This window comes from Clupea harengus, chromosome 22 (assembly GCF_900700415.2).
Source record: "Clupea harengus chromosome 22, Ch_v2.0.2, whole genome shotgun sequence".
In the NCBI taxonomy this organism is placed as follows: domain Eukaryota; kingdom Metazoa; phylum Chordata; class Actinopteri; order Clupeiformes; family Clupeidae; genus Clupea; species Clupea harengus.
In genome coordinates this window covers 7,000,528-7,024,385 of record NC_045173.1, presented here as the reverse complement: position 1 = coordinate 7,024,385, position 23,858 = coordinate 7,000,528, and the positions used below count along the sequence as shown (strand labels likewise).

The 23,858-nt window shown below is 42.1% G+C and overlaps 3 protein-coding genes across 3 annotated transcripts in view; 1 reads left to right on the top strand and 2 right to left on the bottom strand.

Moving 5' to 3' along the window:
* Positions 1-1,868: 1,868 nt before the first annotated feature.
* LOC105903513 (beta-1,4-galactosyltransferase 1-like) lies at positions 1,869-7,376 on the top strand. Its single transcript, XM_012831279.3, has 6 exons — positions 1,869-2,986; positions 3,528-3,763; positions 4,708-4,895; positions 6,358-6,480; positions 6,650-6,754; positions 6,840-7,376. Exons 1-6 carry the CDS (start codon positions 2,704-2,706, stop codon positions 6,967-6,969), a joined length of 1,065 nt encoding a protein of 354 aa, XP_012686733.1. The 5' UTR covers positions 1,869-2,703; the 3' UTR covers positions 6,970-7,376.
* A 3,141-nt stretch (positions 7,377-10,517) lies between these two features.
* Positions 10,518-12,111, bottom strand: spink4 (serine peptidase inhibitor, Kazal type 4). Its single transcript, XM_031559991.2, has 4 exons — positions 11,959-12,111; positions 11,205-11,236; positions 10,983-11,095; positions 10,518-10,643 (listed from the first exon to the last, which is right to left on the bottom strand). Exons 1-4 carry the CDS (start codon positions 12,005-12,007, stop codon positions 10,598-10,600), a joined length of 240 nt encoding a protein of 79 aa, XP_031415851.1. The 5' UTR covers positions 12,008-12,111; the 3' UTR covers positions 10,518-10,597.
* Positions 12,112-14,991: 2,880 nt separating this feature from the next.
* The window catches only part of frem3 (Fras1 related extracellular matrix 3), a 31,263-nt gene continuing 22,396 nt past the window's right edge, over positions 14,992-23,858 (bottom strand). The window contains exons 9-24 of the mRNA XM_031560039.1: positions 23,730-23,858; positions 23,365-23,529; positions 22,798-22,980; positions 22,272-22,402; positions 21,371-21,529; positions 20,846-21,149; positions 20,533-20,664; positions 20,041-20,372; positions 19,640-19,832; positions 19,038-19,142; positions 18,792-18,919; positions 18,450-18,584; positions 18,085-18,211; positions 17,779-17,966; positions 17,405-17,551; positions 14,992-17,082 (exon numbers count right to left, since the gene is read on the bottom strand). The exon at positions 23,730-23,858 is cut by the window's right edge and continues 69 nt beyond it. Of these exons, the coding sequence (XP_031415899.1) occupies positions 16,513-17,082; positions 17,405-17,551; positions 17,779-17,966; positions 18,085-18,211; positions 18,450-18,584; positions 18,792-18,919; positions 19,038-19,142; positions 19,640-19,832; positions 20,041-20,372; positions 20,533-20,664; positions 20,846-21,149; positions 21,371-21,529; positions 22,272-22,402; positions 22,798-22,980; positions 23,365-23,529; positions 23,730-23,858 (3,128 nt within the window). The 3' untranslated portion in view covers positions 14,992-16,512. The remainder of the gene's footprint in view (positions 17,083-17,404; positions 17,552-17,778; positions 17,967-18,084; positions 18,212-18,449; positions 18,585-18,791; positions 18,920-19,037; positions 19,143-19,639; positions 19,833-20,040; positions 20,373-20,532; positions 20,665-20,845; positions 21,150-21,370; positions 21,530-22,271; positions 22,403-22,797; positions 22,981-23,364; positions 23,530-23,729) is intronic.

Genomic DNA, 23,858 nt, shown 5'->3' with positions numbered 1-23,858 from the left:
ATCATAAAGAAATATGAATAGCACATATATTCAGACACAACATCTCAACACAACACAACAACAACTCAACACAACAAGTCGGAACAAATAAGGATTACAAATAAGTACAAATAAACTTCAATTCTATTTTTTACAATGCATGTGATTAGTCTTCTTAAAATAATTATTTTAAAAAGCAGAAAAAAAACTATAAGAAATATTTCCCCCAATTAACACCTGCATTGTTTGAGTTTTACGTTAAAGTGTATGTCCTTACCAAAAATATATAGGCTGTAATATTATCAGAAAGAGAAATACAAAAGGTATTAACCAACCAGTCAACTCAAATAGGCTATTCTGTTACTTATCATAGTAGTATTAACACTGTCTGTATTTTACTATTCATCACGTACCAGTATGAGAGAGAACATTTTAGTCTAGTTTTAGTCGACGAAAACTCATTACATTTTAGTCTAGTTTTAGTCGCATTTAAAAGTCCATCTTATAGCCACATTAAACTCCTTACCTTCCCTTCTCAGGCCCAGGGACCACCTGTGTTGTGTCTACAACTGCAAAATAGTCAAGCTTGCCGTACTTAAATTGTGGATAGTCCCCAAGATACAGATATGCCTACAGCTGAATTCCAATTAATTCAATGTAAATAAGCATTTTAAGGCAATACTTAATTAAAAGTATTATCATTAAAATATAAGAGAATATCACGTCTAGAGTTTTAGGTTCAAATGATGTGATAGCACAATACAACTAGATAGTATGCCTACCTGGCCATAGTTAAATTAACCACATATCCTCCATATGAATTGCTGTGAAATCTGATAACCAACAGATTTATCTAGACGGATAGTTTTGACAGTTGAAAGTGGTGCCTATGATAATACAAATTCCCCAAATAGACAAGGATATGTAAATCAATCACATATTAATTTATTTTTTCTTGATTAATGTCATGTGTGGCCTGGTCCATTCTGCAATGAGTTTACTAGCGATCGATAGTATAATTTAGCTATGCTACCTCATCGTTAGCTAACGTTTGCTAGCTAAAAGTTTTGGAGATCATTTGCCAAGGCTAACGGGAGGCTTCAATCGAAAATTAATAGCGAGCTATCCAAGCTGACACAACCTATACACTCCACTGCCCCTTTGAAGTTAACTTAACGTTGGCTAATATATTCTAATAACTAGTTAACATTTGCTAATTATCATTGACAGTTACTAGCTAATTTACCGTGGCATAAATTGCAGGGCTGTGCGCTTTCAGGTGCCTCCTGAGGATACAGGACCAGGCAACATTCAACCAATAATGTTAGGTGCATGCAAGTTTAGAAAAAAAATGATTGTGAGTTAGTCAACCACCAACGTTTTCGTCTCGTCTCGTCTCGTCTCGTCAACGAAAGTTACATAGATTTAGTCATAGTTTTTATTTTCATAGATCCGTTTTCGTCACATCTTAGTCATGGGAAAAAGGTCGTTAAAGCATATTTTTCGTCAACGAAATGAACACTGCTTCACACATGTCCGGTGAACATCCCACTTTATAAGATCATCAGTCACACGTGACTGATGCCATATGAGGGGCAACAGCGCCTCCTCCTGGACAAATATAATTACATACATACACGTATCCACTCTCAACATGTCCAATGACCACAGCAGAAAACTGTCTGGTCCTTTCAAAATGAAATGGGTTAAATGGGTTAGCTTTTGAGCTGGGTTCCGCTCAAGGTTTTTTTCCTGTTAAAAGGGATTTTTTCTTGCCACCATTGCCTTTGTGCTTGCATAGGTTCACGCCTTGGGGTTTGTAAAGCTCCTTGAGACAATGTTGATTGTTAAAGATGCTACGTAAATTAATAAAACAGAATGTAATGTAAAAGATAAGCAGGCTACTGACACCAACTTTCTGTCCAGATGAATCATCGAAGTTCCTCCACTTCCATTTGAAGAATGTTGCATAGTTTGTGATGACTTTAAACGGTCTTCACCTCGAAACCTGTGCTCGACCATGGCTGTGTTTGTTCAGAACTGGTGGCCCATGCTGGGCTCGGGATGTTGGGGCAGCTCTACGCTTCACTCCTGTGCTTTGTCCCAGCCACTACCATCTCTGGGTTCTTTGAGTGCAGGTCTACACATTTTTCTGGCTGGAGGAGGAATGTGATATTGTTTGTGCCCTTTCATAATATGTAGTTGGACAATGTATGCAGGCTAGTTGTTGTGATGGATGATGGATAAGGCTTGTTTTTAGTATTATTTTAATTATCACTGTATAATTAGTATTGTTGTTATTGTTGTTGTTCCTAGACTCGTGTCTGCTCTGAAAACTTGTGCATCTGCAACTACATGATAATGTTAAGAAAGACTTGTAGTTCAGTGTTACCATTGAAACCATGGCACTAAAATTAAGTAATGTTACGCTAGCTAGCTGACTCCTTCAGTTCATTAAAGTTAACACAGTGAATGATGACCGTCAGTGTAGGAAATGATAACTATATTTACAGTAGGCTACGCATGACAGTTCGTTTCGGAGAGCGGAACTGAGAACCACAGCAGGATATGTTCACTATAAAATGCGTGGAAGACGAGCTCAAGAGATGACAACTGAGCAAGACGTTAAGATTCTCACAGATGAAGCTACGAATGGCACTATGATTTTTGCACGTGGAGACTAATGGACAGCTTTAGCAAGAATCATTTTTGATTCTTTTGAAAATGACTCCTAATTTGTCAAATAATTTCACCATTGTCAGTAAAGCCTGGACTGTGGTGGTTTTACTTTGCGCCGTTCATTTCACCATTACTTTGTTTTATTACATCTTACACCCTGAGGAGAGGGTAACTTTTTTGCCCAACCCACAGATACCATTGTCAAGAGCAAGGGGAGACGCTTTGGCTGTAATTTTCAATATAATGCAAGCAACAGTGAACGGAACTGAAAGCCCTGAAATTAGAAACGATGAACTGCAGACGTGTCTCGAAACATCCCCTCTTTTGGGTGAGTCTTCTACCAGAACTTCATGACACATTTGATTGAACACAGTCCTTCGACTTTGCAGCCTATATTTGCTGTGCACATCCAGTGTAGAAAACTGGGGTCAGGATGTTATTCCTGTTGTTTTTCTTATCTCTGATCATAGAAATTAAATATACGTTAAAATGTAGGCTATGTTAAGATATGGTGTTAAAATATGTCACAGAAAAGTATGCTATTAAAAGTTTGAATGAATATAACGTGGATAAACTTTCAAATGTAGGCTATAAGACGTTGACTCTTACCTAGGTTACATGTTACTCAGTGATTTTTATATAGTCTAATTAAATCCAAAAGGAGTGTTTTTACAATCCATTAAGGGAAGGAACTGTCCAAGCGCTGACATTGCACTTTGCAAGAATGGTTTGTTTTTGTACAAGTAAGCTTCAGATATTTGAAACAAAAGAGCATGAACAGACATGATGAAAACATACGGGAATGACATTACCATACCTTGAATTGGTCATTTGATTTTTCTCTCTCTCTCTCTCTCTCTCTCTGTCAGTGGGCCCTTTTCAAGTCCAGTTCAGTAGCCAAGTGACTCTGGAAATGGTGCGACAGGAGAATCCTGAGCTTCAGGAAGGGGGCCGCTGGAAGCCCTCAGACTGTATTGGCCTACAGAGAGTGGCCATAATCATTCCCTTCAGACACAGAGATGAACACTTGAAGTATTGGCTCTTCTACCTCCACCCCCTTCTTCAGAGGCAGCAGCTAGACTATGGCATCTATGTCATCGAACAGGTGAACTTCTACTTTGGTGATTATTTTTAATTGTAGTGACCTGTGTACACACACACACACCTTACCACACACCTTGTGTTGGTGTGAGAGAAATGTACCTCAAGATGCAAGATTGATTTCCTGTGTAAGGTGGGCAATGGAGACATGCTCTATCTTGCCTATTGAATGGCTGTAACTTATAATTAAAGAGCAAAGACTTGTTCAACAAGTGCACTTAAAGACAGTTTGTTCCCTTGGCTCCTGGGAAGTTCTGAAAGGGAGAAGCCATAGAATGTTCATTGTGGACTTTGTGGTTTTGAAACTAATGTTGAGTCTTATAAGTCTAATTATTTTGGTAAATAAATGTAGACAACAATCTTGCACGATTGACTCTGATGTTCCTTAGACACACAATGTTGGTCAAAGGTGTCCAGTCTCAGCGGATTTATAGAGGCCATTGTCAGTGTCTCTGCTCCTGTAGATGCTCTTTGTCTTTTCTTGCTGATTACTTTGCGTTCTCAGTATTCAAAATAAATTCTACATTAAGCAACAGCTGTGAACGAAGTAGGTAGTTGTGTTAGTGCACCAGGCTCTACAGGGGAAACATAAATGGGAAAAGTGAAGCAGGTTCTACTAAATAGCCACTCAGTGCACCCCCCCCCCCCCCCCCTCCCTCCTAGACACACTCATTCAGAATGCAGATATCATCCAGGCTTTGTTTTATTGACCAGTAATCTACCTCAGAGGATATACTGTTGTCTTTGTCCTGAACAACATGGACAATAGTCATACTACAAATGAAAGATAAAGACAGAGAACTAAGTGCTATATGATCTTGTGACTTTATTAATAGAATTATTTGAGGAGAGAGGAAAAGGTTGTCTTAGTAGTTCTCCAAAAACAGCTGTTGTAATCTCATCTAACATACTGTTCAGAGTTTGACCCGTTGCAGTGTCTCTCACCAGGATGGAGAGACCACATTTAACAGAGCCAAGCTGTTAAATGTGGGGTTTGCCGAAGCTCTGAAAGAGTATGACTATGACTGCCTCGTCTTTAGCGATGTGGACATCATCCCCATGGATGACCGAAATATCTACAAGTGCTACAGTCAACCCAGGCACATCGCTGTCTCCATGGACAAATTTGGTTTCAGGTAGATATTGCTTATTTAATTGTGGTGAACATTTTTTTTTACTGTTTAAAATCTCTCAAAAAGGGGACATTTTGAAAGATATTAGCCATCTTACATTTTAAGTGTTATAAGAATGCAACAGACCTTTCTTAGGCTGTTCATCATGGTAATTCTTATTGCCAGAGGTGGACTGATTTTCTAGCCTGACGATGTCATACTCATAATTCTAGTCAGAATATGAGTCTGATACTGCTCCATTGGGCTGTGATTATGGGGCGTGTTTCAACCGAACCAGGAAAAAAAAATGCCTCTCCGCTCAATTGGATATACCTAGAACCAATCAGAGCAACGTAGTATGACCATAACGTAGACCATCGGGGGCCAGCTGATACATTACACTTTTACCGGATCCCGTAGGAAGGAAGGCAAAAACATCTTTTCGATTGACAAATGCCTTGATCACGTTTCTCTATTCCTCTTTCAAAATGAATGCACTGTCAATGTCTAAATGGGCTCGAATCTATACATTTCAGCTCTCCAGCGGCAGCCATGTTTGTTGAAAACGAATTCAACCCGTGTGTTGGTGACGTGGTTGATTACGTTACGGTTGATCACGTTACGGTTGATCATCTGTCCTTTATCGTATAAAGCCCGCCCTGACAATTTGATTGGTCCGAACAATTTTTGATTTTTGATCATTTCTCCCCAACGGAGCAGTGCCAGACCGAACTTCCAGACCTCAAATGTTGTGGGCGGGGTTAAGTTCGGATGGTATCCAGGCTACTGATTTTCATCTGAATCTTGAAAATCGAATAGAGCTGCCTTAAGTGGTGTATTAGCAATAGTCCCTAGCAACCAAGGGTTTTAGCCTCTTTGCTGGCATGCCAACCTCCAGTACTGTGTGGGATTGTGCTTCTTACAGCACGAAATATTAGCCATCTTACATTTTAAGCATTATAAGAATGCAACAGACCCCTTTTAGGCTCTTCATCGTGTTTTTTCTTATTGCCAGAGGTGGACTGATTTTCATCTGAGTTTTGAAAATCACTGAAACACAAATAATGTGCAAATGCTACTTGAGAAACCAGTGGAAATGTGACCTAACCCAAAAACTGCTCGGTCAGAAGAAAGTGCATATTGTCCTGCAGGGATGCAAATCAAATGCACATCCACAAACATGCAGTGGTAGCGGTGGGTGAGCTGCACACATTGGGGTGAAAGACGTAGAATAGTAACAACCGCAATATATAGTAGTACTCTAATATTAGGGCACTCATCAGATTCTGTATTGCAAATATAGTCAGCAAAGTAACACATTATTCAGCCAATATATTATGTTGTATGACATGACTCATCACATTCTTAAGAGCATGTTTCATGTAGGTTTGTTCATGTGGCAAATTAAGTGCCCTTAGAGGTTTGGAAAACTTTAGATAAAATGCTACTCTGAATTTTGCACTTTACTTCTTCATTTGCTCTGAAGGCTACCATATTATCAGTACTTTGGAGGTGTTTCAGCTCTTAGCAAAGAGCAGTACTTGAAAATAAATGGCCTTCCCAACAATTACTGGGGCTGGGGTGGAGAGGACGATGACATTTTCAACAGGTGAGCAGAAAATAATGTAAATGTAGAACTCAATTAGCCCTCATTCGACGTATTATTTTGATTGTTTTTCATAAAAGGGACCTTTTCCTCCACCATGGAATATGATACACATACAACTACTGCACACACATGTAAACTGTCCAAGAACTCAGCCTGCCTGTTCCTGTAGGCTATCCATCAAGGGCCTGTCAATCTCCAGACCCAATGGAGTAACAGGGAGATGCCGAATGATCCGCCACAGCAGAGATGCACACAATGAGCCTAACCCCAAAAGGTACAACCCTAACCAACAGTTCTTCTCTACAGTACATGTGTCTCAGTTTGGATCACCTTATAACTCGCACCTCTTTTTGCGACAGGTTTTATAATATAGCACATACAAGACAAACAATGGAAATTGATGGCATCAATTCTTTGAAGTACCAAGTAATTAGAATTGTTAAGGATCAGCTGTTCACTAAAATCGTTGTGGACATTGGGAGACAATGAGGAAGAAAGTACAGAGCTACAAAAAAACCTCGACTTCCACATTTTCTCAGGGTCTTTATACAGCTGATGGAGAGTTGTTTCCATGGCTGCTATACATCGGAGCAGAATGGATTCTTGGGCCTTACATTTTTGTGGCCAGTCGGGTTTGGGAAGAGTATCAGGAGGATAGTCATAACCTGACTCAAAACTGCTGAACAAGCCTTGAGAATGTAACTTGCAACTACTCAGATACTGTTGCAATTTGTGACATATGTACAGACTTAAATGTGATTATGAATTTCTGTGAATTTGCAGTCCACTGTCTTTGTCTCTGATGTTGACATTGCAAATGAAGCTGTAAAACTGTTGAAAAATAATACTTTTGACATGCAGCAAAACCAAGTAAATTAAAAAGACAGAAGAAAATGTGATGCGTGTAATTATTATAAGAAAATGAAAGTTTATACACAAATACCTGTGCCAGGATAAACCGAAACACCCAACAAAACTCTTTTGGCACCCTATGTGGACCAAATCAGGTTCCACTATTCTCCAGTAGAATACCAAAAGTATAACATCTCAGTTCTTGTCTAATTGTTTCTTGAACTATTTAGCTGATTTGCCTTAACATTCTGTTTGTTTGAGATTAGGCAATATTGACCTTGGACCTTGAACCTTGTCTCCAGAATATGGTACATTATGAGCTCTTCATTCTCATCCCCACCTAACATTTCTAAAAAGATATTTATTCTTTCAACACAGAGAGATTTTCCATTTTCCAAAGTTGTCAATAGAGAACTTACAATGAAATGCTGGACTATAGAACAGAGTGTGATGCCCAATTTCCACTTTTCATTGCAGTTGAATGCCCTTGTGCTCCGTCTGTTTTATTTGCACTACACTAATATTCTACCACTTATGACTTTACTAGCTGACTAAAATGAGGTATGTCCTTTGCACTGCTACTGTTTGGGGCATATGTTGGCTCAGCCTATTTTATCCCATCTTGTGACCGTCAGAATGATCCATCTCGTTTGCCTTCCTCTGGGCACACGGGGCTGAGAATCAGGAAAGGGAAGTTTCGTCAAACACGCCTGAGACACCACAACCACACTGGGCATTCAGGAAACAGCACAGCAATGCTGTCATGCGCTTAGTGTGAGCCAGAAGTAGTGTTCTGTCAAGACCAGAACTGCTTTAACTTGTTACATTTGACAAAAAACAATAACAACAATAACTAAAGATGCTGACGAGTACAGGGTCCTAGAGGGATGTATACAGTGGGGAAAATAAGTATTTGAACCCCTGCCGATTTCCTAAGTTTGGCCACTTGCAAAGAAATGTGTGATCTATAATTGTAATGGTAGGTGTATTTTAACAGTGAGAAAAAGAATATCAACAAACAAATCCAGAAAACTGCATTTTATAACATTTATGACTTTATTTGTAATTGATGCAGAAAATAAGTATTTGAACCCCCAAGCAAACAGCAAGAATTCTGGCTCCCAATGACCAGTTATGTGCCCAAGAAGCACACAGATTAGTCCTCATTAGGCCTAACAAGGTACAGCTGATCTCAACTGGTGACGTGTATAAAAGAAACCTGTCCAAAGAATCATACTTCACACCTTCAACCTCACCACCATGGGCAAGACCAAAGAGTTGACCAAGGACGTCAGAGATAAGATTGTAGACCTGCACAAGGCTGGAATGGGTTACAAAACCATCGGCAAGCAGCTTGGTGAGAAGCAGACAACTATTGGTGCGATTATTCGTAAATGGAAGCAACACCAAACAACTGTCCATCGCTCTAGGTCTGGGGCTCCATGCAAGATATCCCCTCGTGCGGTATCGGTGATCATCCGAAAGGTGCAGAATAACCCCAGAACTACACGGGGAGCTTGTGAATGATCTCAAGGCAGCTGGGACCACAGTCACCAAGAAAACCATTGGCAACACACTACGCCGTAATGGTTTGAAGTACTGCAGAACTCGCAAGGTCAAGGAAGCACATGTACAGGGCCGTCTGAAATTTGCCAATGAACACTTGAATGATTCTAAGGAGGATTGGGAGACAGGATGTGGTCAGATGAGACCAAAATCAAGCTCTTTGGCATCAACTCGACTTGTGGAGGATCTGCAAATGGGAGTGGACCAAAATCCCTCCTGAGATGTGTGTAAACCTAGTGACCAACTACAACTACTACTCAAATACTTATATTCTGCATCAAATGCAAATTAAGTCATAAATGTTATAAAATGCAGTTTTCTGGATTTTTTTGTTGATATTCTGTTTCTCACTGTTAAAATACACCTACTATTACAATTATAGATCACACATTTCTTTGCAAGTGGCCAAACTTGCGAAATCGGCAGGGATTCAAATACTTATTTTCCCCACTGTGTAATATAAATAATATGAATTACATTATAGACAACCTTTCTCCAATATTTATATATAATACTTAATATTTTATGATTTTAATCATGAAGGCATTCATTTTGTACCCAACATTCTTACCGTTAGAGTACTTCCAACCATTCAATTACTGGTTTAAACCACTTTGATTTGTACTGCTGGCCAGGCTTTGTTGATCTGACCTTGCTTTTGTTCTCTATTCACTGCTTGGTGTATCTCGACTGAATCCTACACATTACCCAGCCCTTCTCTTCTCTGTCTCTCTCTCTCTCTCCCAACACATGGCCTCCTTCTATATATCTCTACTTCTCTTCTCTCTCTCTCCCAACACATGGCCTCCTTCTATATCTCTACTTCTCCTCTCTCTCTCTCTCCCAACACATGGCCCCTTCTATATATCTCTCCTCTCACACTCATTTGCTATTTTCTTCGATATATATCATATGTCACCTGATAGAATTCTTCTTTTGCAACTGGTTGTTGTGTCTAGTGTGATATTGGGTGACACATGCCATACATTTAAGATTGATAGTGTCTTTTAGACATGAATGATAAGAGTCTGACGTAAAGAGCTGTGTTACAGTTTCATCCGGCTTCATGATAGTTTCTTATCAGAAAATAAAAATAGTTATAATCTCTGTCTTTATGCTGACCTCGAGCTGTGTCAGACAGGAATGTACATTTCAGTTAACTACAACCAGACATTCTGCATGGGATTCAATCTGCTGCCCATCGATGATTAAATAGCATGAATATCAACAGGAACCGATGTGAACGGCTGCTTATATGTAATGTTAGTGTAAATATGTTTAAGCAATGACTGGCTTTTAATGGCTTTAAAACATTTGCTGCATCTGTGCATATATCTACATGTACGTATAGATTATTATGTGCATGTATGGGTGTGTCTGCATCCCTGCACAGTATCAAAATACATTGGATTCTAATCAGCTGAATATGATGAATATTTACTGCTGTTTAACTGATCTTAATCTGCAATGTCTCTGACCATCTTCAAGGTTAGACAACATTTCCTCAGGGATCAAATTCTTGAAAAGTTTAAAAAGGTCTAATAATGCAGTCAGCAAGACAAAAAAATGGAATACAATGTTACCAAGATGTCCAGATCATTTATTTATGGCTCTTGTTCTAGTTTTGCAAAACTCAGTTTTATTTATTTATTGTTGATTTCAAATTCACATTTATGTTTCCATCATCACCAGGGTGAGGTCAGCAGTCCCCTTCCTTGGAAATTAATATGTCTGCTTTAGACATCCTGAAAAGGAAAAATGGAAGGAAGCAGCTACAGATAAAAGTGAGCATAAATAAGGTGTCCAGGACATCTTATGATAAAGACACCAAAAAACAAACAATCAAACGTAAATCAAATACATATTTACCACATAGCCATAAACTCTGGGGGAGGAGAAAGTGTTGCTGAATAGAATGCATTCCACTGGATTTTAAAGATTTTAGAATTGTGAGTAAAATGGCAACTGCCACTGTAATGGAACTGAAATTAAGTTGTTTTGTCTTTGTGGGTAATGTCAAGGCTCTAAACTGAATGACAATGAACAGGGTGAGTGAAATGATGACGAAGTGGCTTTATACTCACTGCCTTTGCACGCAGAGGGCACACTCGTTGGCATAGGTTTGCCCGTCTGTGCCACACACTGGAGCCAGATTGAGTGGACATGCCAGAATCTCAGCCATGTCTCCACAGGTTGGCTGTTTTGCAACCAAACAATGTTGTGTCAGGCCTGGCATTTTTAAAGAAACTGATTGATAAAATGTATTTCAATAAATTATTCAATGAAATGATTCAGCAAAATATTACCATTCTGGGGTCTACTGTCTTCTTTTCTGCACCTGTGCAAAACAGGTAGTCAGGGAACTTGTCACAGCATACATTTCGAAAAGTATTAAAAAAAATAAAACAACATTCTTCAGTTATTGTAATTTATATGTGCTTTTAGGATTACATGTGAGGGTTGTTTTTTCTCACTCAATCTAAAGAGATAACAATCTGCCGCTTTTGTAGTAATAATATGATTAATTTAAAGCACATTATGTTGGGCTTTTAGATAAGGGATAATGTACAGTCCACTAGACTCTCTTAGATAACTTCGATCCTGACAAGATTATCAGGACTTTATCAGTCCTGTTTCTCATTCCAAACACCAGAAACAGGACATGTCAGCATACGAAAAGTAAATAGTGAATTGATTATGTGAATCAGGTCTGAAAAAGAAATGCAAGGCCTCCATCACAATATTCCACTTAATTCAAGAGAATATTTACTGTAACAGTTACTGTAGCACACTAGTTTTAGACAAAACTCTGTAATGCTTTTTGTTCAGTAATATGTAATTTCTCAGGTTACCCTATATATAATAACATATTCCCTAGATATAATTTCAAGCATACATTGTTCCATTTATCCCTTGGCAAACATACCCCCACGGCAGAGCCTTAAACATAAATCCAAGTACAAATCCAAGTAGTGTAAATCAGTGAAAGGTCAGTTAGTACATATAAGATATAAGGCTACTCAACAACTAAAGCAGTAAAAGTCACAAACAGCACTGTACCTGCAGTGAATACAAAGAGTGATAACAACAACAGCAGTTGAAACGCCATTTTCTCCCTCAGGTAAGCACTAAAATGCTTGCCTACTCCACACCTAGTGTTAATATGGTTCCACAGGTGGGAATTGACACACCTGACACACAGAACTGAAATGTTGTTTTACAACACACTCAGTTCATTAATGTATAACCAGCTCTCAGGGGACTAACCTTCTGTTAGGTTTATGTAGTCAGAGCCAACAGATGTTGTAGTCTTTCGGGCTGGTTAGCCTTTATTTGGACAAGACAGTATAGAGACAAAGGAAATTAGTGGGTGAGAGATGTAATGTCCACGGGTTGAGCTCGGAACCTGGGTCCCTGTGTGCTCTGAGGCCCTATGTGGTATGGGACACCACTTGCAACACAGCTCCCCCCCATTCACCACAACCTTTTCATTGCTTTTGTTACAGACTTCAGTTTGGGATGTTATAGAGCAGGGGTTCCCAACCTTTTCTACTCCGAGGCTCACCTTTTCGTATTTGTAACTGGTCGGGGCCCAACAGACACCCCGCTTATTTTAGCTAATCTATATTCCATTCTTATTAATAAGCGATTGTTATGTTTCACAAAGAGCAACATCAGCACCTGCTACAGGTGGGAGCCTAGTAATTCATACAAGAAAATCTTCCTCTAGATATTGCAATCAAGATTGTATTGTGCACCAGAAAACAACATAAAACCGCACAGAGCATTTTCAGTCAAAAGAGATTTATTATCCAAAAGAGTTTTGAAATAAAGGAACTTAATTGCAGTAGGCCTAGGCCTATTAGTGCACAGCAAACAAGCAAGGAAATAAAACCAGAATAAACCCAAAAGATAGCATGCACTCAAAACAAGTGATGAAACATGCAAACAAGACCACTCAGCTAGGCCTAATTAAAATAGGTGATGCTTCAGACATGCAAACAAATAGGTTCAAATAATTTTCAAATAAATAGGTTCAAATAGGTCAATATAATGATTCAAATAATTGAAATAGTGATTTAAATCTGTGGCTGCAATCTATTATCAACATAAATAGAACCGAGCATTCCTGGGCAGTAGTTCGAGTTGGTAGCTCTCTACAGAAAAGCATGTCCTCTTGTAGAATACCACTCCAATGATAACGCACAAAAAACAGCACTAATGCAGCTTTACTGACGTCCGTCGACTCGTCTAACTTGTTTTAAAAGGAACGGGCTACCTTTCATCCTTTCCAGGACCTGGTTCTGTATATGAGCGCTGGATGTCGCGTCTCCAAATGTCAATTCAGATTTGAAGGTTTGAGCGCCTCATTAGACAGCTTTAAAACGCAGTCGACACACTGCGCCCTGTGCTCAACGACGTCACCATTCACAAAACCAAATCTAATATAATCAGGGTTGTATTTACGCTGAATTTTAGTAGTTTTCGGTAGTATGACATTACCAGTGCTATCATTCTTTCGCTTAAGAAACGTCCCATTTTTTTTTAAAGCGTTGGTAACCTTTTCACGGACTGGTCTAGTTATTTTCCTAGAGAAGTCGTGGAGTGTGGGTTGGCGACCATCTAACCTGGTACTGCTTTCTGTCGGGTGATTTGCATTAAGATAACTTAAAGACGAGCTGCTTCTGTGATAGCTAAATTCAGCTTGACAAATGCTACATACAACTTTAGTTTTGTCGATTGTTCCGTCATTTTGCCTCTTAAACAGAAACTTTCCGCCCAACGATCCCTCAGCTTTCTCCTATCTAACTGACTGCACGCGGCGGTTTCGTGTCAGGGGTCAAAGCACACCGGAAGTAAACAAAGTTGTGTTAACTGCGTTAAAATATTTTATCGCATTAATCTCGGCCACAATAATCTCATAGATTAACGCGTTAATTTTATCATTCCCTAATTAATATTGTTCTCAACTAAAAATCCGTTCTTCGTGGAAAATTCGTGGGGAAAAAAACCTGAAACATTTTCGCGGCCCACCAATGGCCCATGGGTCGGGAAACCCTGTTATAGAGGATAATATCCAAAGACTGCCACTTTAAAATAATGTGTACCACTGCTTTGAAGCTGACCTTTGGACAACTTTAATCAAACACGATTATCATATTCTCCCTGTGGTGTTTGGACTTCCCTTTTTCATACCTCACCACAAGCTTACCTGTCCTGATACACAGGGCTATTCTGGAGCCTACGGTTGTGGTGTGAGAAGCACTGTCTCTCTGGCTGGTTATTTGTGGAGTCAGAGGGCAGGGAGGCCTGGTGACACCAGCTGGGAGAACAGCTGCAGTCGTGTCTGTGTCTCTCTCTGACCTATTTCTCACTTAGAGTCCCCCACACAGGCTCAGGCACAGACACATGAGTCCTTCAAGACTTTACAGTTATTACTGAAGGAATCAAAATACGATATTGTCTTTTCAGCGAGTCAACTTGGTACATCAATATTCAGTACCTGTGCTATACTTCATTATTTTACAGATGACATAAAGAGAGGATACATTTGACTTTCCTTCCATGAGTCAAAGACAGAATGACAAGACTTTTAAGAGGAAGACTACAAACATTTACTTTGTCATTGTAGGCATCGTAAGTATCTTATCTTTCATATAAGCACAGCTAAACTGTACTCTTGGCTAAACCCTTTAACTGCCTCTTGAGTCATTTGGTTAAACAGTTACAGTAAAAGCAGTAACACTTTTGCATAAAGCCAATCTCCATCTGAAATGAATGAACTTTACCTCAATCATGATTCAATGCAGAACTTACAAGCAACTGATCTCTGCTTTATTTAGTGCACGCTGGTCGCAAATGGTTAAGCTAGCTATTTGTTTGGTGCATTGGATCTGATCAGTCTTGGACACCACAAACGGTTCACCTCAAGGCACACAACTGAGTGTGTCAACAACTCAAGCATGCATGCAAGCATACAGATGTTTGTTACAGGCCTCATCTCATATTGCAGCTGTCTTACTGAAGATACTGAACCTCCATGAATTAATCATATGATAAATAAAACTGGAAATGACAAAATATGAACATAATACTGACACCACTTTTTAATGTTTTCAATGAAAAGGGGGAACATCAATGAAGAGAAAAGCCATAAATGTATAATATTTATATTTGGCAAGAAAGATTTGAATACATCAGTGAGTTCATAGACTGTGGAACAATGTGAGTCATTCTCAGTTTTGAAAAACACATTCTACATTGACACGGGGATCAATTTTCTCTCTGAAATTCTACATTTTGCTTTATGGCCTCATTCAGGTATAAGTTAATATTTCAATGGGGCTAGTCACTATAAGGTCATCTGAGATTCTTTTTTTTTTTCAAGTTTTATCAGGGTACAACGATAGTGTTTGTATCCTCTTGTCACATGGTATAATGTAAAGGCAGTTATGTACACAACAAATGCACCATTGGTTTGTCTCTAAAGCACATTTCAGTCATAACAAAAATAAAATGTATAAAAACATTTACAAATTTGAATAGTAATGCACTTGAATGACAGAAATGACACATTGCAATCCCTTTAATTAGCACCATATCTATGGCATGTTTTCATGGGAACACTGACATGTGCTCTAAAACACAACAGTGCATCAATAATTAATTAATATAAAAATACATAAATTTATCACATCCAGTATTGTCAACTGCCAAATCTTACCCATCTATTCAACTGCATGCTATCGCATCTCACACACACATACACACACAAACAAACATAAAAGAGAAGAATCGCTAACAGATTTAGAGGAAAATCAATGTCACAAGTAGAGCAAACTTGCATTCTCTACAGAATATTACTGTCTACTACAGTAAACTACTCCTAACTACAGTAAGCCATTCTGTTCTTTGCACGGGTTACAGATCGGCGGATTGGCTGCCTCATTGACACCTGATCCCTACATCTATGTCAGGAATAAGAAAACCAAACCTGCCAGCTCCATGCACAGGACCAGATTAAGTGGGGAAAAGAATCAAATGGAAGATTCTCTACAATCTACAATACAAGCTTGGGTATTATTACAGTGCTTTTGTGGTTGTAGTGAAGGTGGGGAGATCATGGGACATGATAAGGTGAGAGAAGTGGGAGCACACCCAATCAGAAGAGCCAGTGGGTGTGCCCATCTCCACATGATCTAAACTAATTCCCACTCGGCTGCCTTGACTGGGCATGGACCCGTCAGTAGATCCAGATATTGATGATCAGGGCTCTGACAAACATTTTTCGAACATTACCCTTCAAAAAACACAATTGGGTATCTAGTTGATAGTTTTATGTTTATTGAACAGCAAAGCCCTGTCGTTTGTTGAATTGATCACTATACATTCTTATCTGGCTTTAGTAATAGGCTTTACTCGAGGACAACATCCTCTTATCTCTCACCTTCATTTGACTCTAATCTACTGGGCCGTCCAGCAGGCAAGCTGCCTTTAGAGTTTGGGGAGTGGTATGCTCAGAGGCCACTGAAGTGGCTGATGGGGGGAATGGGCAGGACAGGGGCTATCTGGGTGAGAGAGAGAGAGAGAGAGATAAGTTGCTGTGGGCACCCTCTAAACCTCAGAGCTGTCGGAGCGCTGCCACGCGCTGGCCATGCCTTGGTTGCTGCTGCCGGCGTCGCGATAGGCTGCGCTGGACGAGGTGGAAAAAGGCGGGTACTTCTTCTCCTTCCGCTTCCGCCGCACCAGCAGCACCACCAGCAGCACCACCAGGCACAGCAGCAGCAGCAGCCCCGCCACGCCCAGCAGGGTGGGCATGCCCCCCGGCAGACCCCACTCTGAGTCAGGCTCCCTCCCCAGGCTGCCCTCCGCCAGGGGGCGCTCCAGGCCCGCACTCGGCCCCAGGGCCCAGGGCTGCCTCTGGCTCACGAGGATGCGGTCGGATCGGTCCAGGGCAATGTGCTGGAGGTTGGTGCCCCGATTGTTTTCAAGGCCGATGTCTAGGGCATCGGGATCTGGAGCAGAGCGGCGCTGGCGACTCTGAGGCTGGCTGACGGCGTCAGAGAAGCCGGAGGAAACGCTGTGGTGGTACTCCAAGCTGCGTTTGCCGATGCCGCGGTTAGCGTTCTCACGGGAGCGGAGGGTGTAGATCGTGTGGATGAACCACTCACGGCCAGCTGCCACCTGGGGCACAGAGGTGAAGCATTCATGAGAATTCTATAATGGTCTCCAGTTTCTTCAGATAATTCTATAACGGTCTACAGTTTCTTCAGAAACGTTTGATCTTATTGGAATTTACATAAAAGGACCAACATTTTAGATCTAAACCAACATGCTATGCTTAAATTGTCATGTTTATGAGTTATCATCACCATAATACATCATTATTATACCAGATGTTATCTTTAGTCATGAGTTACTGCATGCCAGGAACATTTACATTTACTGGACCGCATGTATCTTAATGAGATGCCAATGTAAAGTCCTTTTTGTTCTCTTCTGTTACCTGGAAGAGTGGGGTGGAGGAGAGGGCGAAGCCATCCGAACCAGGCTGTCTGACCAGGGGCAAAGCTCCTTGAGTGTCCAGAGCCAGAGTGGCATCAAACAAAACATCTCCAAAGGCAGTGGCCTGGGTCTCAGGCTGGGCTTTATCCTGATAACACACAGACACACACACACACACACACACACACACACACACACACACACACACACACACACACACACACACACACACACACACACACACACACACACACACACACACACACCACACAGAATAAGAATAAATAGGAAACAGTCACCTTTTCTACTGTTTTAAAAGTCATTGAATAAGAAACCATTACTAGAGGAAGATGTAAAGAGAAGTGATTGCCGTACCAGGATCTTGAAACGGTGGAGCAGAGAGGGGGCATCAGCGAGGCATCCATACTCCTTATTAGTGGGGTTGTACTTGGGGACATAACCGTCAGTGCCAGTGCAGAGGAAGACCTTCTCAATGCTGCAGGAGAACGATTCGCCCAGGTTCTGCACAGGATCCACCATCACACGGCCATAGATTTGGGAACCTGGAAAACAGGCCCATTCACATTAAAGTAATATTGGCAAACATTGTGACATTTGGTGTGTCCGTCTGTCTGTGTGTGTGTGTGTGTGTGTGTGTGTGTGTATGTGTGTGTATATTACCTTCAGAAAATGCAGAGTCACTTCCTTCTCCAAAGCCCATAGATCCATCTGACAGCCAAAGCTCTCTCTTGGACAGCAGGAACATCTGGGTGTTTAAACTGAACTCTGCTGATACTGGGTCACTCACCTGCACACAGTTAAAAAGGATGTGTTACTGTTGTTGATGTTCAGTTGTGTGGCTGTAGTGTGTGTGTGTGTGTGTATGTGTGTGTAGTAGTATTGTTATGTGTTGGCACTTGCAACGTACAGCTGCATGTTGCTGGAAGTAGTTAATGTGGTCATGTGTGGCTGCTTGCGGTGTTTAAGAGTGTGTCAGATGAAGTGTTGTTGTTTCAGTGTGTGTTGCTGTGTTGGGCGGGGCTGACCTGCTGGAAGCGGATGTCCATGTCAAAGGTGAGGGGCTCTCTGGGGTGGCAGACGGGGGGGATGCTGAACTCTCCACTGGGGGCAGCGCTGCAGGGGATCAGCTTCACCGTGTATGTACCGGAATAATCTCTGATCTGCAGCACAAAGACAAGCCAAAACATGCACTCTATAAAATGGTCCTCCAAGCCCCAGTGATACAGTATTCCGACAGACCTCACTTTCACCTCATAATCAGGACAGTACAGAAGAATGTGTACAAATACAGTACACTAAATGCAAATAAAATAATATAAAATATCAACTCTTGGGGATATGTAGAGGAGGTTCTCTGAGGAACTCACAGCAAAATCTGACACGAAGCTCCACTGCTGCATGGGCTGGTTGTAGGTGGGCTCAGTGCGCACCAGAGAGATGGTGAAGGTGAGTCCAGGGTGATCACCGGACATCACCATGGATGTCGTAGAGGTCGCTGAGAACAAACATTCATGTTGTGGTAACCAAGCTCTCCCGGCAATACACATGGTATTAGATTCTAAAAAGTGCACAGTCATGCATGCACATGACTCCTCGAGCGTGAGCTCCCTTACCTGAGTGAGACATGACAAACTGGCCCCTGAAGCGAGCCTCAGTCTTGAAGTTGACCACCAGGCGGCCCTCTTCGTTGATGCGCATGCTGGTGGGGTACATGGCTCCTGTGGAGGACAGCAGAGAAGGAGTGAACATTGGGAAATCACTCGCCAAAATGTGATTACATGTAATCGGTTTAAACCTGACAAGATGTATTTAACAATAAAGCATGGATTGAACCTAAGAGGAAAAAGCAAATCCCCTCCTCCTCAACCAAAAGATTTTCAGCAGAGAGTTGACCACTAGGAGGTGATGTTGATCTAAGTAAGGAGCTACACCCCCACTGCCCTCTGGCTCCCTCTGCAGGCCATCATGGGCCAAAACTACAGAACCACACCATATACCATTACATGTATAATATATCATACTGCATTTGCCAACTGAATCATAACAGTTAAGATCAAGATTTTACATTCTAATCTTACATCTTAAATCTTACAATCTAACATTCACTTTTACTAACGGTGATAAGTGTTCTGGAAGTAGAGCTGCTGAAACTCAGTCAGGGTTCCCCTCCCTCAATCTACACCTCAGATGGATAAACACACGTGGTCTCCTTCACCTTGCAGTTCTGCTTCTGGTGGGCTGCCAATGCCATCCTGCCACAAGATGGCGGTGTCGTACACGAAGGTGAGGCGGAGCTCAGACTGCAGGTCAAAATGCTGCCATCCGCCCACAGCCACAGGAGAGTGGAAGACGTACGAGACAAACAGTGGCACGCGCACCGTCACGTAGGACTGCACCAGGTTCAGAACCTACAGTGGGCGAAGCACACAGAGAGGTAAGGCTGTTGAATGAAGTCCTCCTATTTTACAATCTAGTGTCTGTCATCTAAATATTGTGTATTTATGATGGAATAAACATAACAAACGGCTGTCTGGCTTTATACCAACATAAAACTTAGAAGTTGTGAGGGCTAAAATATCACAATATGAACATGGGAACAATAACTGTGCAGCCCACCTGTCCATCAGTGCCGATGGAGCCACCACAGGTGTTGAGCAGTTCGGACATGTCGTAGTAGCTGTTGAACTCCCACAGGCAGGCCTCCAGGTTGAGGTTGCGGTAGAAGCGCAGCGAGTTGGCACTGCGCATGGCCAGACTGTACTGGTATGGCGAGGTCTCGCCAATGATCTCGGGGTTCTTGGTGGAGTCGGTGATGAAGCCGTGGCCGGTCTGGATCTCGTTGAAGTCCAGCAGGTTGGAGCAGCGGTGGTTCCCCACACGGGTGCCGTCAGGGCTCAGCGTCAGCTCGAAGTTGGAGAGGGGCCGTGTGGAGATGACTGGCATCATGCCTGAAGGAATAATCACAGGGTGCACAGGACAACATAACTGCATCAGCACTGGACAATGAAATGGCTTTTTACTTTGAATGTGACAGTAGGCTGTCTTTAGAAGATGCTCTAACAACTGGCCTGCTGTGAACACAGCACTGTCCTCAGTCCTCAGACTCACCGTCCATGTGGGGCATGGTGACAGTCAGCTTGATCAGGTTTGGGTAGTCAGGGTCGTCCGGTCCTGTGTAACGGATCTTGGTGGAGAACGGTTCAGCGCCCACAGTACCAGGGATACGAGGCTGGCACATACCTGAAGGAAGAGGCAGAGGGGTTCCAGTCAACCTGTGCCAGTCACAACTAAATCGACCGCTGCTTCATAAACATAAATTCTTCCTGAATTAATAAAAGGTTAGAGACATGACCCATAACCCAGCACCCTCTTCACACTTCAGGCCCCAATGCTGACACCCTGGCACCGGCCCGTGTCTTACCGTCCTCACGGCTGATGATGGAGATGGGTGAGCTGAGCTCCAGGCCGGCTTCTCCTTTAATGTTGTACGCCCGGGCGGCACACTGGACCCGCGAGCCAGCCTGGAAGTAGATGGAGTCCAGAGTGATGGATTTGGTGTTGGTGAAGAAGGTGTTCGTGTCCACCTCTCGCATGGGGCTGGTGACGCCGTCGGACCCGGTGGGAGCGCTCACGAGCCAGCGGTACTGGGTCAGTGTGTCGTTTATGCTCTCCAACGTGCAGATGGAGCCGGTCTTATCAAAGTCCGAGTATTTGGGGTTGCAGGCCTGATGGAAACACAGAACAATGCATTTTGTGGGTAAGTATGTGGGTGTGGACATGAGACAATTTAATATGATGATGTAATTATGGTCATTACATGTAAAGATGATGAAATCAGGATAAGAAAACAATATTTACATGTGGACAGATATTGTAACCATTTGGGACAGTATTATATGTTGACATCTTACAGGAGCTTGTTCCATTAATGTCCTGGTCAACTTACCGTGACGCATACGACCGGGTATCCATTGGGGGGATGTGGGTGGACCTTGACGTGTCCTGCGTTATCATATGTCAGCAGGGAAACAACCTGAGGTACTGCTGGGAAGGTGACATCTGCAACACTGTCCATCTCCTCAATGTAAACAATAGCTTTGTTCATCTGGAAAGGGAGAGAATATCGCTGCAATGAAATCGTTTTGCATCCAGCTTGGATGTATGATGGTCTTAAGATTTGGGGGATTTTTCTATTTTTCTCGCTGTATTGCACCTCAGACCAAGTGTGAGAACATCCTACACCTCAGTATCTCCATCATCTAATCACTTATGTATATACCCAAGTAGGTTTTGTGCACCAGGACTGTTCATATGATTACAAACCATGGTTTATATAAGGAACTCCTTGGGGCCTGTGAGCAGCAATCCTATATGTTTTGGGTCAGTGTGTCCATGGGGTGGCATTTACACTCGCACACACACAGGGCCGGCTGAGAGGCGCTGGGTGCCATTTTTGGCTTCAGTGCTGGGGCTCGCTGACAGTGGCAGCTGCCTGCTGGCTATTTCAGCTAGCAGGCGAGTGTGTGTGTGTGTGTGTTTGTGTGTGTGTGTGTGTGTGTGTGTGTGTGTGTGTGTGTGTGTGTGTGTGTGTGTGTGTGTGTGTGTGCGTGTGCGTGTGTGCGTGTGTGCAGGCATTTGTGTTTATGTGTCTGTTACCTTGACCTACCTTGAGGTTGGTTGTAAATTTGAAATAACAGTGCATGGGTGCATGTGTGCATTTCCTTTACTATTGGTGTGAACTATCTTAACAAAAAGCTGTGGCTTTTTCTGGGATGAGAATCTATGGCGGTGGTGTGTGTGGGGGTTTGTATGTGTATGAGTCAACATGGATGTGTATGTCCACTGACCTGTGTCTCGGCTATCATGTACTCATCAGGTTTCATGTGGATAGTAAAGGCCTCTCGAATCTCCCTCTTTCCATCATAGAGAACCTCAATCTCCACCACATGCTCCCGCTCTCCCTCCTTAAACTCCACATCTGCACACACACACACACACACACACACACACACACACACACACACACACACACACACACACACACAGACACACACACACACAAATATAGATGCAATTAAACAAACAAACTCAGAAACACACACACAGCACAATAAAAATAAACTACAACCATATACATTTTATGTATGTACAAAACACATACAATAATCAAACGCAGGTGCGCAAATACATGTTTGAGTGTGTCTGCATGTTTGAGTGTTTCTGCATGTTTGAGTGTGTCTGCATGTTTGAGTGTGTCTGCATGTTTCAGTGTGTCTGCATGTTTGAGTGTGTCTGCATGTTTCAGTGTGTCTGCATGTTTGAGTGTGTCTGCATGTTTGAGTGTGTCTGCATGTTTGAGTGAGGGCTACCCACCTTCTGAGAGCGGGTTGTAGTCCTCTCCTGAGGTGGCAGAGCCGTCTTTAGTGTGGACTCTCACCACAGACACTTTAGAGGTGTCACCCAGGCGCAGCACGGGGACCTTCACCACAGCAATCTCCCCAGCCACCTGTGGTTCCCTCACACTGTACTTCAGCTCTGAGAACCTAATGATAGGTTCTGAGGAGAACAAACACACACACACACACACACACACACACACACACACACACACACACACACACACATTTCATTATATTATCTCATTATGAACTCATTATCATTATTATTTCATTATATTATGTAATATTCATAATCTGGTCACAATAATATATAAAAATGCTTTTTCAGACAGTGTAAGTATAATTATTTAACTAATTTGTGTACCTTGTCAACATTTCATAATCATGACAAACTAATTTGTGTACCTTGTCAACATTTCATAATCATGACAAACTAATTGCAACAAGTGTGCAACCCTTAGGATGTAGTCCTGTAGTTCTCTATGCGTGTGCATGGTTCCCTATGTGTGTGGTATGATGAAGGTATGGGGAAGCTGCTTACTGTCTTTGTTGTCAGTGACTGTGACCAGTGCTTCCTTCTGTTCCCCCACGGCGGCTCCGTAGGGTGATTTGCTCTTCGGCGTTCCCAGTACCATGCGGAACTCCTCATCCTCCTCATGGACTGAGTCATCCACCAGGTTCACAGTACATGGTTTTTCACTCTCACCTAAACCACATACACACACACACACACATGCAAACACATACACACATACAGTTGAGAGCTGAAAATATGGAATTCTGAAGTAACATACTCATGAATATGGGTACATTGAAAGTGGAATTAATGGATTTACAAGTATCCGGATAAATGATTGGATATTTATTTGTGCATATAATTCCACAGGATAGTTAGTGAGTTGAGACCTGGCAGGAAGGTGATGACTGAAGCGTCGGTGTTGGGTCTCTCCTCGTAATCCATCATGACTTGAGCGGAGCCCTGGCGGGTGTAGCAGCGCACCGTGGAGTGCAGGCTGATGTCTCCGCTGCGGTACA